Genomic DNA, 12612 nt, shown 5'->3' on the forward strand with positions numbered 1-12612 from the left:
AGATAAGGTGCTTAAATCTGGACACTACCTGTTTGATAACAAACCATTAATTGTCAAAGGGTGGACAAGTGAGGCAGACATGAAGAAAGATACTATTACTGCTGTTCCAGTATGGATAAGATTGCACAAACTACCGTTAAAATTTTGAGGGAAGGGACTACCAAAAATATCCAACCTTATCGGGAAATTTATCAAGGGTGATATGGCCACTGAAGAAAAGACTCGTCTGAACTTTGCTAGAGTCATGATAGAGCTTCAAGTCAATCAGAAGTTACCTGACATGGTCAAATTCAAGGATGAATTAGGGCAACTAATCAAAATAGAGGTTGAGTATGAGTGGAAGCCTGTTACGTGTGATTTTTGCAAGGGTGTTGGTCATGAAGCTAAGGATTGCAGATGGAAGAAACAGGGAGACAAGAAAAAAGAAACTAAGGTGGTTAGGAAGGAGTGGAGACCTATTGCAGGAAAGGCAGTGGAGAAAGTGCCTGAGCTAGGCAATGATACCTCTGGAGAAGCACCTGAGATACAGGAGAACACGACAAAGGATGGGGGTGTGAGTCCACTGTCTAGAGTATCCTGCTCTGCTAAAGGGGAACAAGGGACTGTTAAGAGGCTGGTCATACTGGGTAGGCAAGATGCTAGAGAAGAAGGGTATAGTGACTCCAATTTTGGGGCTCACTCATATACAGAGGTGGTCCAAAGGTCTGGAACAGTACAACAGCAACAAGGAGTAAGTGGTAGTGAAGGTAACACAAAAAAACATCTTAATCTTAATGGATAATTTTGGCTTTTGGAATATAAGAGGGATGAATAGTGTAAATAAACAGAAGGAAATAAATTGGTTTTTACAGAATAAAAGAGTAGGTCTTTTTGGCCTATTAGAAACAAAAATTAAGCCATGTAATTTCAATAAAGTAGCTAATTCTTTTAGTACTAGTTGGAGCATTTCTACCAATTCCAGATTTCATAAGGGAGGAAGGATTTGGGTGCTGTGGCAGCCTGCTAAGTTTCAGATCCAGTTCCTTGAGTATGATGCCCAATTCATACACATGAAGGTGGAATCTTTACTAAGCAAGGAGAGTTTTTACCTTACCTATATCTATGCTTTCAATGGCATACATGAGAGAACTCCTCTGTGGAGTAAGCTTAGGAGGATTGCTACTACTATGAGAGGTCCGTGGGCTATGGGAGGTGATTTCAATTATGTGCTAGCACATAGTGAAAGGTGTGGGGGACATACCTCCCAAGCTGAGATTGATGATTTCAGGAGTTGTGTCATTGATTGTGGTATGCTAGATATACAAGCTATTGGGTCATTGTACACTTGGAATAACAAGCAGAGGCCTGAAGACAGAACATAAAACAAATTGGACAGATTTATGGTTAACAAAGACTGGACGGATTTCTATCCTGATTATTATGCTCATTTCATGCCAGAAGGTCTTTTTGACCATACTCCTTGTCTGGTTGGAAGTAGTAAACATACTCAATCTCCTAGAAGCTTCAAATATTTCAATATGTGGGGACAGTCAGAAAATTTTATTCCTATTGTGCAGAATACATGGAAGAGGCAGTTGATGGGACCTTAATGTACCAAGTGGTAAGGAAACTGAAAGCTCTTAAGGCAGGCCTCAAACAACTCAACAAGGAAAGATTTTCTGACATAGAAAATGCCACTAATCTGTTACAGATTCAGGTTTCTAAGTTGCAGGAGGGCTTGGGAGTAAATCCTAATGATCTAGATAAAGTGGCAGAGGAATTTCAGGCTGCTAAGAGGCTAAAAGAAATGATTGCTGCAAGGGATTCCTTTTTAGCTCAGAAAGCAAAGTGTCTATGGATGAAGGAGGGTGATGCAAATACTGCTTTTTTCCATGGATCAATTAAAAGCAAGAGAGTGGTGAATAGGGTGGTGGCTATTGAAGATGTCCAGGGGAAAAGTTGCAGTGATACTCATCAAATAAAGAAGGCCTTCCTGGACTACTACACAGGGCTATTAGGAACCAGCACACAAACCAAAAGAGTGAGGACACCTATTATTAGATGTGGCAGATTGTGTACTGAAGTTCATGCTTTCACTCTCCTCCTCCCTGTCACTGCTGATGAGGTTAAGAAGGCTATTTTTAGTATACCTAATATCAAGGCTCCTGGGCCAGATGGGTATACTAGTAAGTTCTACAAAGATGCATGGAATGTGGTAGGTAATGATGTCACAAGAGCTGTCCAAGATTTTTTTACTCACAGGAAACTCCTCAAGCAAGTCAATTCAACTACTCTGACCATCATTCCAAAGTGTGATAGACCTCAGAATGTCACCCAATTCAGGCCAATTGCCTGCTGCAATGTGATCTATAAGGCCATTTCAAAGATCCTATGTTCAAGACTTGGGAATATTTTACCTGACATTGTTGACCAAAATCAGGGAGCTTTCATACAGGGAAGAAGTATACTAGAAAACGTCCTCATATGCCAAGATTTGATAAGATTATACAACAGGCCCAATAGCTCTCCTAGGTGTATGTTTAAGATTGATCTTCAGAAAGCCTATGATACAGTTGAGTGGGAGTTTATCAACCAACTACTGGATGCCCTCAAGTTTCCCACACAATTTAAAGAGATGATCATGCAATTTGTCTCCACAGCTTCCTTCACTTTATCACTCAATGGAGAGAATTTTGGTTTTTTCCAAGGGAAGAGGGGGTTAAGGCAAGGGGATACCTTATCCCCTTTACTTTTCACTCTATGCATGGACTACCTTACCAGAACTATGAGCTATGCTGCAAGGGGTGGAAATTTCAAATATCACCCTCTATGCAAGGATTTAAAACTGACCAATCTTATGTTTGCAGATGATGTTCTGATGTTTTGCAAGGGGGATGCTAACTCTATGATGCTTATCTTAAAGGCCTTCAATACCATCTCAAGCACATCAGGTCTCAAAATTAGTCCTTCTAAGTCTAATGCTTATTTCAATGGGGTCTCTGAGTCTCTTAAACAAGACATCCTTGATGTGTCTGGGTTTAAAGAAGGAACCATTCCTTTCAAATATCTTGGGATGCCCATACAAACTACGAGGCTTAGGAGGAAGGACTGTCAGGTGCTGATAGAAAATGTATGTCTAAGAATTCATAGATTAGGTGCCAAAAAACTATCATATGCTGGGAGACTGGTACTCATACAAGCTGTACTTACCACGTTGCACTCATACTGGGCATCAATTTTTATTCTCCCAAAAGGAGTTATTCGTAATATTGAGGCCATTTGTAGGAACTTCTTATGGGATGGGAATGCGGAGTACAGGAGGGTTCCACTGGTGGCTTGGAAAAAAATTTGCAGTCCTAAAATGGAAGGTGGGCTTGGAATACGAGACCAGGGACTTTGGAATAAAGCCATAGTTGGGAAGCTGGTGAATTGGATAGCAAAGAAGAAGGATAGCTTGTGGGTTAAGTGGGTTCATCAGGTTTATATCAGGGATAAGAATTGGATGGAGTACACCCCTACCAGTGAGTCAAGTTGGGCATGGAGGAAAATTTGCAAAACAAAAGAGGGCCTGGCTGAGGGATATGTTAATGGGAGTTGGAGCATTGAAACCAAGGGATACACAGCTCGAGGATGCTACGAATGGATGAGAGGTCAGGGTCCTAAGGTCAGGTGGGCGAGTATGGTGTGGAATAGGTGGTCACTACCTAAACACAGCATTTTCACATGGCTAATTATGAATCAATCCCTAAATACCAAATCGAAATTATATCGTATATGGGTTTGTGATGAGGCAACTTGTTGTCTATGTGCACAATCAGAGGAAACACAAGAACATCTTTTCTCGAGATGTGAATATAGCAGCAGGGTAATTAAGGAATTAAATTTCAAGGGTAAGATGACCATACCTCGGGACAATAGTCTGGAATGGGGTGTACGCAGAAGAGGGACGAAGTTTCAACGGGGGATCCAAGTGATGGTGCTGACGGCGAGGGTATACCACATTTGGAATCAACGGAACAAAGCTCGAATTGACGGAATGGTGGAGAGACCTGAGATTGTTGCCCAAAGAATCTTTCACGATGCACGAATCCAATCTGGGAAGCTTCTCCGGCAGCCGATGGCAGCAAAGGACAGAAGATGGTATGAGACGAGATTTGGGGAGACTTGATGGAAGTTTGGAGATGGGTAATGGTGGTTGTTGAGGTAGACGAAGACTCATAGTTTGGTTTTTAATCGCCTGAAGACATAGAAAAGGGGATCTGGAATTGTTGGTAAGGTTGGAATGCAGATAGAGATAAGGTTAGAGTGTTAAGTGGAAAGAAAGATTCGGGTGTTTAGGATAACCCGTTTTGTTTGTACATGGACTTTTTTTTCCTCGGTTTTAATATTATTCTTACATTTTACCAAAAAAAAAGGGAGGTTGAAGGGGAAAAAATTGGGGTCACCGGATGATTTACTTGATTTCATGGGTAAGAAACGACCCAAGTGCAATATGAGCGAAGGATGGTAATAATATAGTTTATTTTGAGTTAAATTGAAGTACGGATTAATCTAAGAAGACGGGTTATAATTTGGATTATTCTTATGAAATAACCCTAAAACAAGCAACAAGTTACATAGTGGGGCCCAAAATGTCACCACTTTATGCATATTTGATCCGTCTTTCACTTTAGACGGATATATCTATCTATAATGAGACTAATTGCATAATCAAAGAACACAAAGTTAAGCAACATAATTAAGAAAGATGATAACTCCAAATGTTAATTGAATCTAGTAAACTACTACAATCTGAATGAATAAAAATCTACAATCTGAATGACATTTTTTTTTTTTTTTTTTTTTTTAGTATCTTGTAATTAAATAAGGCAAATAAACAAAATAATTCCTTATTCCTTCTTCATTTACCATGCCCTCTCCAACTCTTGGGGGTGTTTGGTTGGCTACTTTGCAATGGAATGGAATGGATTGAATCCATTCAAGTGTTTGGTTGGGTAATTTTGGAATGGAGTTAGATACCTAATGAATTCTAACTCCACCCTAACCCCTTAGAATATACTACCCATCTCTTCCCCTTGGATTCCAACTCCATTCCTTCATACTTCTTATTAAAATGAACCAAACAAGTTTTTAAAGGAATGGAATGAGAACCCCATACTACTATGTTTTCTCATTCCATTCCATTCAATTCCTACACACTGAACCAAACGATCCCTTGGTTTTTCATGTTATTCTTCTCATCTTGCTTGCTCAATTTCAATCTCCATCGTTCTTTTTCTTAGACTCTTTCAATAAATCATTGGTTGTCAATTGTACAAGTTATAACTGTAACTCCGTAAGCATGCACCCCCCTGTCTTAGTCAATAGTTTATATTATTTGGTTTATTTTATGAGGAAAAATAAAGTAAATGTAAACTACTAATTAAGACGGATGGAGTACTATATTAGTCTCTTGTTTTTTCCTTGGCTGAATCATTTTTTAAGTAGTGTTGCCCTTAATTGAAAGTTTGTGGCGTCCATCCTAATCCAGTTCTCATATTTATTATCCTATCTCATAGAGCTCGAGATTATTGCCGCGTGGTGATTTTGAATCAGATCAATGAGTTTGTGATCTCTCGTAACCTCAATTTACATTTTCCAATCTCAAAGCTCTCATAGAAATTATATTTTAATGTTTTTATTTTTCTAATATTCATGTACAAATATTATACTCCCTCCGTCCCGGATATTTGTTGTCATTTGGTTTTGTCACAAAGATCAAGGAAAAAGGAGATGACCAATTACTAAATGACAAGTGGAACAAATTGAGTGTGAATGATCAAATTACTCATTAAGTTCATTCTTAAAATAGAAAGAACAACAAATAATTGAGACACCCCAAAATGGAAAATGACAACAAATGACTGGGACAGAGGGAGTACATGTTAATTTTTAATATCTTCTTTTAACACGGATCGGCCGAGTGTTCCACAATCCCTTCCCCCTCCAAACCAAATGACTATAGGGCTATTGTTTGTGTGGTTGTACCTTGTAATATTTTTGTCGTAGTATTAACAAACCCGCTCAATATATGCAAGTACCTCAAGAAGCTCATTGAACTGCAACTGCCTTAAAACGTCTTCGTCGTTCTTTAAAAGCCAAGCTCACTCTACTATATCATGATTCCCCGTTCTTGTTACATGCTTTCTCTGATGCGGATTGGACAAGTGACATGGATGGTTATACGTTACGTGTCTAGAACAAGCTAAATCGTCTACATGGGCGAGAATCCAATTTGTTGGGTCTCTTGTAAACAACGAGGGAGCGAGACAGAAAGACGTGGTTTATGTTGTTATGATTGAGCTATTCAGGTTCTGATCAGTGCTACCTGAAATATCTCGCCCACCACTTCGGTCATGTACTATGACAACCTTAGCTTGGTGAATTGGTGTCACACACTACTTTGTCAATCCTGTTTTCTATTCGGCATTAATTAAACATTAGCTCTTGCTTTTCACTTTGTTCGGAAAACAAGTTTAACCGGGGTACCTAAGAGTTCAACATATTTGAAGTGATGATCAGCTAGTGGATGCACTTCCGATATTCCATCAGCTTTGTTATCTTCTCAAAATGGCTCGATCAAGCTCTAACTTTGAATTAAAGCCATTAGACATCTAAGTATACGCACATGTTGGCTTCCGTTTAGTGATACTGACAAAACAGTGACAATGTAGTGAATGTGGGCAGAATATGAGTTGAAAAAGGAGCAGTCAGCAGTGAGCAGTATGGTACAAGTTGCTCATTTATGGTTGTAACCCTACTTCTACTTTTATTGATGAAGAAGAACTACAGTTCATCAATTCACAAGTCACTAAATGCTTTCCATCTACTCACTTTTTTCGTTCATTGAAATTGGCCAGATTGCCCGATTTGCGATCTACTTGTGACCTATTGAAAGTGTCCACAATAGTAGTTAACTAGTTACTCATTCGATATATGGATCAGGTAATTATTATCAGCATGTAGCAAGTTTCCCTCAACTGCATGAAAAAAATTTTACGTAAAAAAGTTTACGTACGTAGTGTTGACAACAGAAATAATATTTATAATAATTTCAAAATAGTAATACACCAACTATTGATACAATTGATTGACTTAGTGATCATGATATCTCTCTATCAGGGTTTGATTATATATCACTTCTACTACGCACGAACTTTTTCAAAACAATAGATATTCAGTTGATAACCTTGTCTAGCGGCCCCCTCCACCACCGACGCCAACACCGGTGCCTACCCCTTTGCCAGCACCTCCTCCGACTCCAATTCCCACACCAATTCCAACTCCAACACCAATTCCTCCTCCTCCAAGCCCATGGCCACCACCTAAGCCAGCTCCGGTTCCGGCACCTCCTCCAAGGCCTGAACCTCCACCCCCACCAACTCCGCCTCCAGCACCAAAACCGCCACCATGTCCAGATCCACCTCCTAATCCACCACCCCCACCGCCGCCAAATCCACCGCCACCTCCGACTCCACCAGCGGCTCCACCTCCTACACCGGCTCCAGCTCCGAAGCCACCTCCATGGCCTCCACCTAGACCTCCACCCCCTCCACCACCACCACCGCCGCCGCCTCCACCGCCTGCAGCCCCACCACCTACACCACCACCGACACCAAATCCACCGCCTTGGCCAGATCCGCCGCCTAAACCCCCACCTCCTCCAACACCTCCTCCTCCCCCAGCTCCACCGCCAAGGCCTCCTCCAGCACCACCACCAACTCCTCCTCCAGCTCCAAACCCTCCACCATGACCGGCTCCACCACCTAATCCTCCACCGCCTCCTCCACCAGCACCACCACCACCACCACCTCCAAGACCACCACCAGCACCACCTCCGACCCCACCACCAGCACCAAAGCCACCACCCTGACCAGACCCACCACCTAAACCTCCACCTCCTCCTGCGCCTCCACCGCCCCCAGCTCCACCTCCAAGACCTCCTCCTGCACCACCACCAACTCCTCCTCCAGCTCCAAACCCTCCGCCATGACCAGCTCCACCACCAACGCCACCACCTCCACCTCCACCCAGACCTCCACCGCCACCTAAACCGCCTCCTGCTCCACCTCCTAGGCCTCCTCCAGCACCGCCTCCTAATCCTCCACCAGCCCCACCTCCTACACCGCCACCACCACCAAGACCGCCTCCACCTCCTAATCCACCACCGCCACCTCCTCCAAGACCACCTCCGCCTCCTAATCCACCACCACCTCCAGCTCCACCACCAAGACCCCCTCCGGCACCTCCACCAACACCACCTCCGAGTCCTCCCCCACCTCCAAGCCCACCACCGCCTCCTCCTCCGAGACCGCCTCCACCTCCTAGTCCACCACCACCTCCAGCACCACCACCAAGACCTCCTCCAGCGCCACCACCGAGTCCACCTCCAGCACCACCTCCTAATCCTCCACCACCCCCAAGGCCACCAGCTCCACCAGCTCCACCTCCTAAACCACCGCCAACACCCCCACCTAAACCTCCGCCACCACCACGTGGACCACCAAACCGCGGACCTCTAGGCCCGCCCCAACGTCTTGGGGGGTCATATCGCGGACCTCTTGGACCTCCCCAACGCCCATGTGGACCATAACACCTCCTATACCCACAATCGTCCTCACCAAAATCTTCTGTTTTGTACGTTTCTCCAAATGACATTACACTCAAGCTTAGAGAAACACTAACAAACAATAAAATCACTACAGGCCATCGAACAGACAGACCCATTGTCACTCAAAAAATTTCAGTGCAACACCCTATTTATAGTGTGTGTATATAATATGTGTCACTGAACTTATATTTGATTTATAAGTTCCTAAGTTTAGATTTTCCGTTTGAAGGATGGAGGGTGATGTTTGTGTATATATAGTAGGATAAATATTGCCCTAGAAAAACACTAGGCTTCACATTAATATCGATTGTTTGTGTCCGCGTTGGACCGTTGGGTAGCGGGGAACATTTAATGTTAAAACTAAAAAGTTTGACGCCATAATAATGTATTAAAAAAGAAAAAAGAATTAATAGCAAGTCTAGTGCATGGATAGGTCAATGTCTATGTATGTTAAGAGTTTATAGTCAACTGCACCGACGTGTAATTGAGTACTCATATTAGTCTGTAAACATGGGTGTAGGAACAATGGATATGGTTTTATTTTTTTAACAAAAATAAGGGAATTGCATTATTGGTTATTGGTTATGAAGTTGGGAAGATTTCTCTGCTGAATGAATAAATGCCACATGATCGAGGCTTTTCAATTGTGTCAAAAGTACTGTTCACTCCTTGTTTCTCTATAGTTATACAAAATTCTTTTTAAGTGATCCAAAATATAAGTCTCATAAACGAACTAGATCCTCATGTATTAGCACAATTATCATTTCACTTGTGTAGTTGTGTTGTATTGTTTGTGTAAATATGTACAATTTTACGTAAATTTGCCCAAGTCTTATGTACAACACCGTCTCATGCGATGTCATATAAATTCACGTTCTACTACGTATATCTTATATATCTAACTATGTATCACAGAGTATGTAGTAGTCTTTTTTATCATCAACTACATACATGTTAATATTGTTGGGTATCACAAGGAGATAAATTTGAACAATGATTTGAATCATCCTTGAACTAGTATAAATAACACAGCCTATTCTAGTTTAAATTTTAAAGTCTATTCTAAATTACTATGGTCATTAATTTGCAATAGATAAAGTATATAGGTAGTGAAGCATCACTTTCATTATTCATCCTTAACTTTAAAAACTCAAGCCAACTCACGGTCATTAATTTAAGAAATTATTATTTGTGATCCATCCATTATCCATCCGTCGCTCATATATAAAAGAGGTAAATTGAGTGATACATAAGTAGATAATTACTCAAATATATTTCCAAGTGTCTAAAAAAAAAAATCCACCTAAAAAATAAAGTGAACTATTCCGTATCTATTATTTTAAGCAATAGTGAGAAATTTTATCAAAATATTTGCTTGAAGCATATAAGATGATGAAGAATATTCACGTGATGGATGAATAACAGTCGGATGGAGCTTTATCTAAACCGCATTCATTAATCATTCATTTAAATCCGGTGGATGGATACATCGCAAATGTGGGTAAAATTGAGAATGCCCGTAAAAGGAACTAAAAGGAAGCGAAAGCAATTTGTGTTGTTAGGCCTTGTTTTTTTGGATTGAAACAGATCTGATCTGAATCGAATCAACTTATAGGATCTCGAATCAATCGAATCAACTTATAGGATCTCGAATCAATCAACTTATAGGATCTAAATCGAATCAACTTATAGGATCTCGAATCGAATCGAACTTATAGGATCTCGAATCGAATCGAATCAACTTATAGGATCTCGAATCGAATCAACTTAATGGATCTCGAATCAACTTATAGGATCTGATCTGAACTTACACAATCCGAATTTAAATTAACTTAAATTAATTTAACTTTATTATTATTATTATTATTATTATTATTATTATTATTATTATTATTATTATTATTATTGTTCTTGTTGTTGTTATTATTATTATTATTATTTTTAATTTTTTTTTTATAAAACCGCAACTTTTTTTTTTTTTTTTTTTTATTATTATTATTATTATTATTATTATTATTATTATTATTATTATTATTATTATTATTATTATTATAAAAAAACGCAAACTTTTATTGAGATTAAATCAAAGATTTACAAGAAATTAGTGGACAACCAAGAGAGAACACCGATAAGAAAATATACTCTAAAACACAAGGTAAGATAATAACATTTTTCCGCTTTATATACATTGGTTTGTTCATACATTATATTACGGTTACATTACGATAAAAAATAATGAGAAGAGTGATAATTTTGTTTTAAAAATAATAATGTACGGAGTATATATGTATCGAATAATTAATAATGTCAAATGTTTTTGCGTCAGTTTTTAAAAATAATAATCTGTATATAACTTTTCTCGAATCAATTTATAGGATCTCGAATCAACTTATAGGATCTCGAATCAAATGAACTTATAGAATCTGAACGAATCAACTTATAGGATCTCGAATCGAATCAACTTATAGGATCTCGAATCAACTTATCTTATAAAATCTGAACTGAACTTATAGGATCTGATCTGAACTGAACTGAACTTATATGATCTAAAGTGAACTTAAGTTAAGTGACTTTAAGTTCAAAAGAACAGGGCCTTAGTAATACACGGTGGATAAACATAATAAGTCAATGATAGCAACGGTTTGAATATGAAGATCCAAGTTGGATAATGAAAGCTTTTGCAACAAATTGGGCCAATTTCAACGGCATTCCATTAATTAAAGAAGAAACAATTCAAGCAAATAGGACATGTCACAAGAGACATGAACATGCCATTACTAGCATATCTTCAAGGGGTTAGCATCATCCACCAGTAGAACTTGTCAACTAATGAACCGTGTAGCTGGGATGTGCATATAAAGTATAACTCGTATTGTGAATTCCTCTTCGACTCAGGTTACTTAGCTATAAGTTGCAGCATGTACAACGACATTATTAGGACTCGGGTTAATTTAACTGAGAGCATATTGATGCGTGTCTAATATATAATGTTTTTCACCTCATTTCACACGCATTTCAGAGCTCAATTAAGTAGTTTATGCTACTATTTCCCTTGTTTCGTGTATTTCTTCCTTTTCGTGTGATTTTGTAGGAATGTGAAGAATATGGCGGAAAATGGACCAAATATGCCCCGGAGTATTTAGCATAGGATTTGACATGAAGTATTGACTCGAGGAATGAGCTTGGTGCGCGTTTCAAGGCCTAAAGATAGCAAAAGCATGGGTGCGTACGAGTTTAACAAGCAAAGAAGCACTTCCCGATTCTGCAGCCTGCTTCAGATGGCAATATCTCGAGTTCTAGAGCTGATAATCGAGTGGTTCCAATTGGAGGTGAAAGCTTATCCTCTTAGCTTTCCAACGCGACGTAGAAAGCCTGATTTGACCAAGTAACGAAGAAATGGCAGCTGTTTTAAGATCGGTGCGCGCTGCAGGAATCGTCCGAATGCAATTCTGTACAGCACTCTTGGTCGATCGACTGGTACAAGTGGTCGATCGACCACCCCACGAGCTGATGCGTGAATTAAAAGACGAGCAACCCATTGTACTTAAGTTTAGGAAATTAGGTTACGTTACTTCTTCTATATAACGTAACACAACTCTCCTGTATCAGGCATCTAGTTTTCAGATTACTTTACTTTAGGTTTTCATTCACATTCAATTTATCAATAAAGTTCTCATTGCTTTCGGATCTATTCTTCGCTTGTTCCAATTTCGGTAATCCTTGTTCCTTTATTTCAGTTTGTTCTTACTATTTTATTAGTTTAGAAATTGCTAGTTTAGATCCCTTGAACCCTAGTATAGTTTTATGTGCTTTATCAATTTAATTAGTTCAATTATGCTTTCATTTATTGTTTTAATTACCAATTTCATTGTTGTTATTTACATGAATATGAGTAGCTAAATCACCATTGCTAGGATGTACGGGAGCTATAGCGTAGATGGCATAAATTATAGGCGATTTCGATTCACGGTATGGTCGATCGA

At 39.7% G+C, this 12612-nt stretch overlaps 1 protein-coding gene across 1 annotated transcript; it reads left to right on the top strand.

Moving 5' to 3' along the window:
- The first annotated feature begins 202 nt into the window (after window positions 1–202).
- On the top strand, window positions 203–1361 carry LOC141614179 (uncharacterized). Its single transcript, XM_074432935.1, has 2 exons — window positions 203–746; window positions 883–1361. The coding sequence occupies exons 1-2, from the start codon at window positions 203–205 to the stop codon at window positions 1359–1361; spliced, it is 1023 nt and encodes a 340-aa protein (XP_074289036.1).
- The last annotated feature ends 11251 nt before the right edge of the window (window positions 1362–12612 follow it).

This window comes from Silene latifolia, chromosome 11 (assembly GCF_048544455.1).
Source record: "Silene latifolia isolate original U9 population chromosome 11, ASM4854445v1, whole genome shotgun sequence".
Classification (NCBI taxonomy): domain Eukaryota; kingdom Viridiplantae; phylum Streptophyta; class Magnoliopsida; order Caryophyllales; family Caryophyllaceae; genus Silene; species Silene latifolia.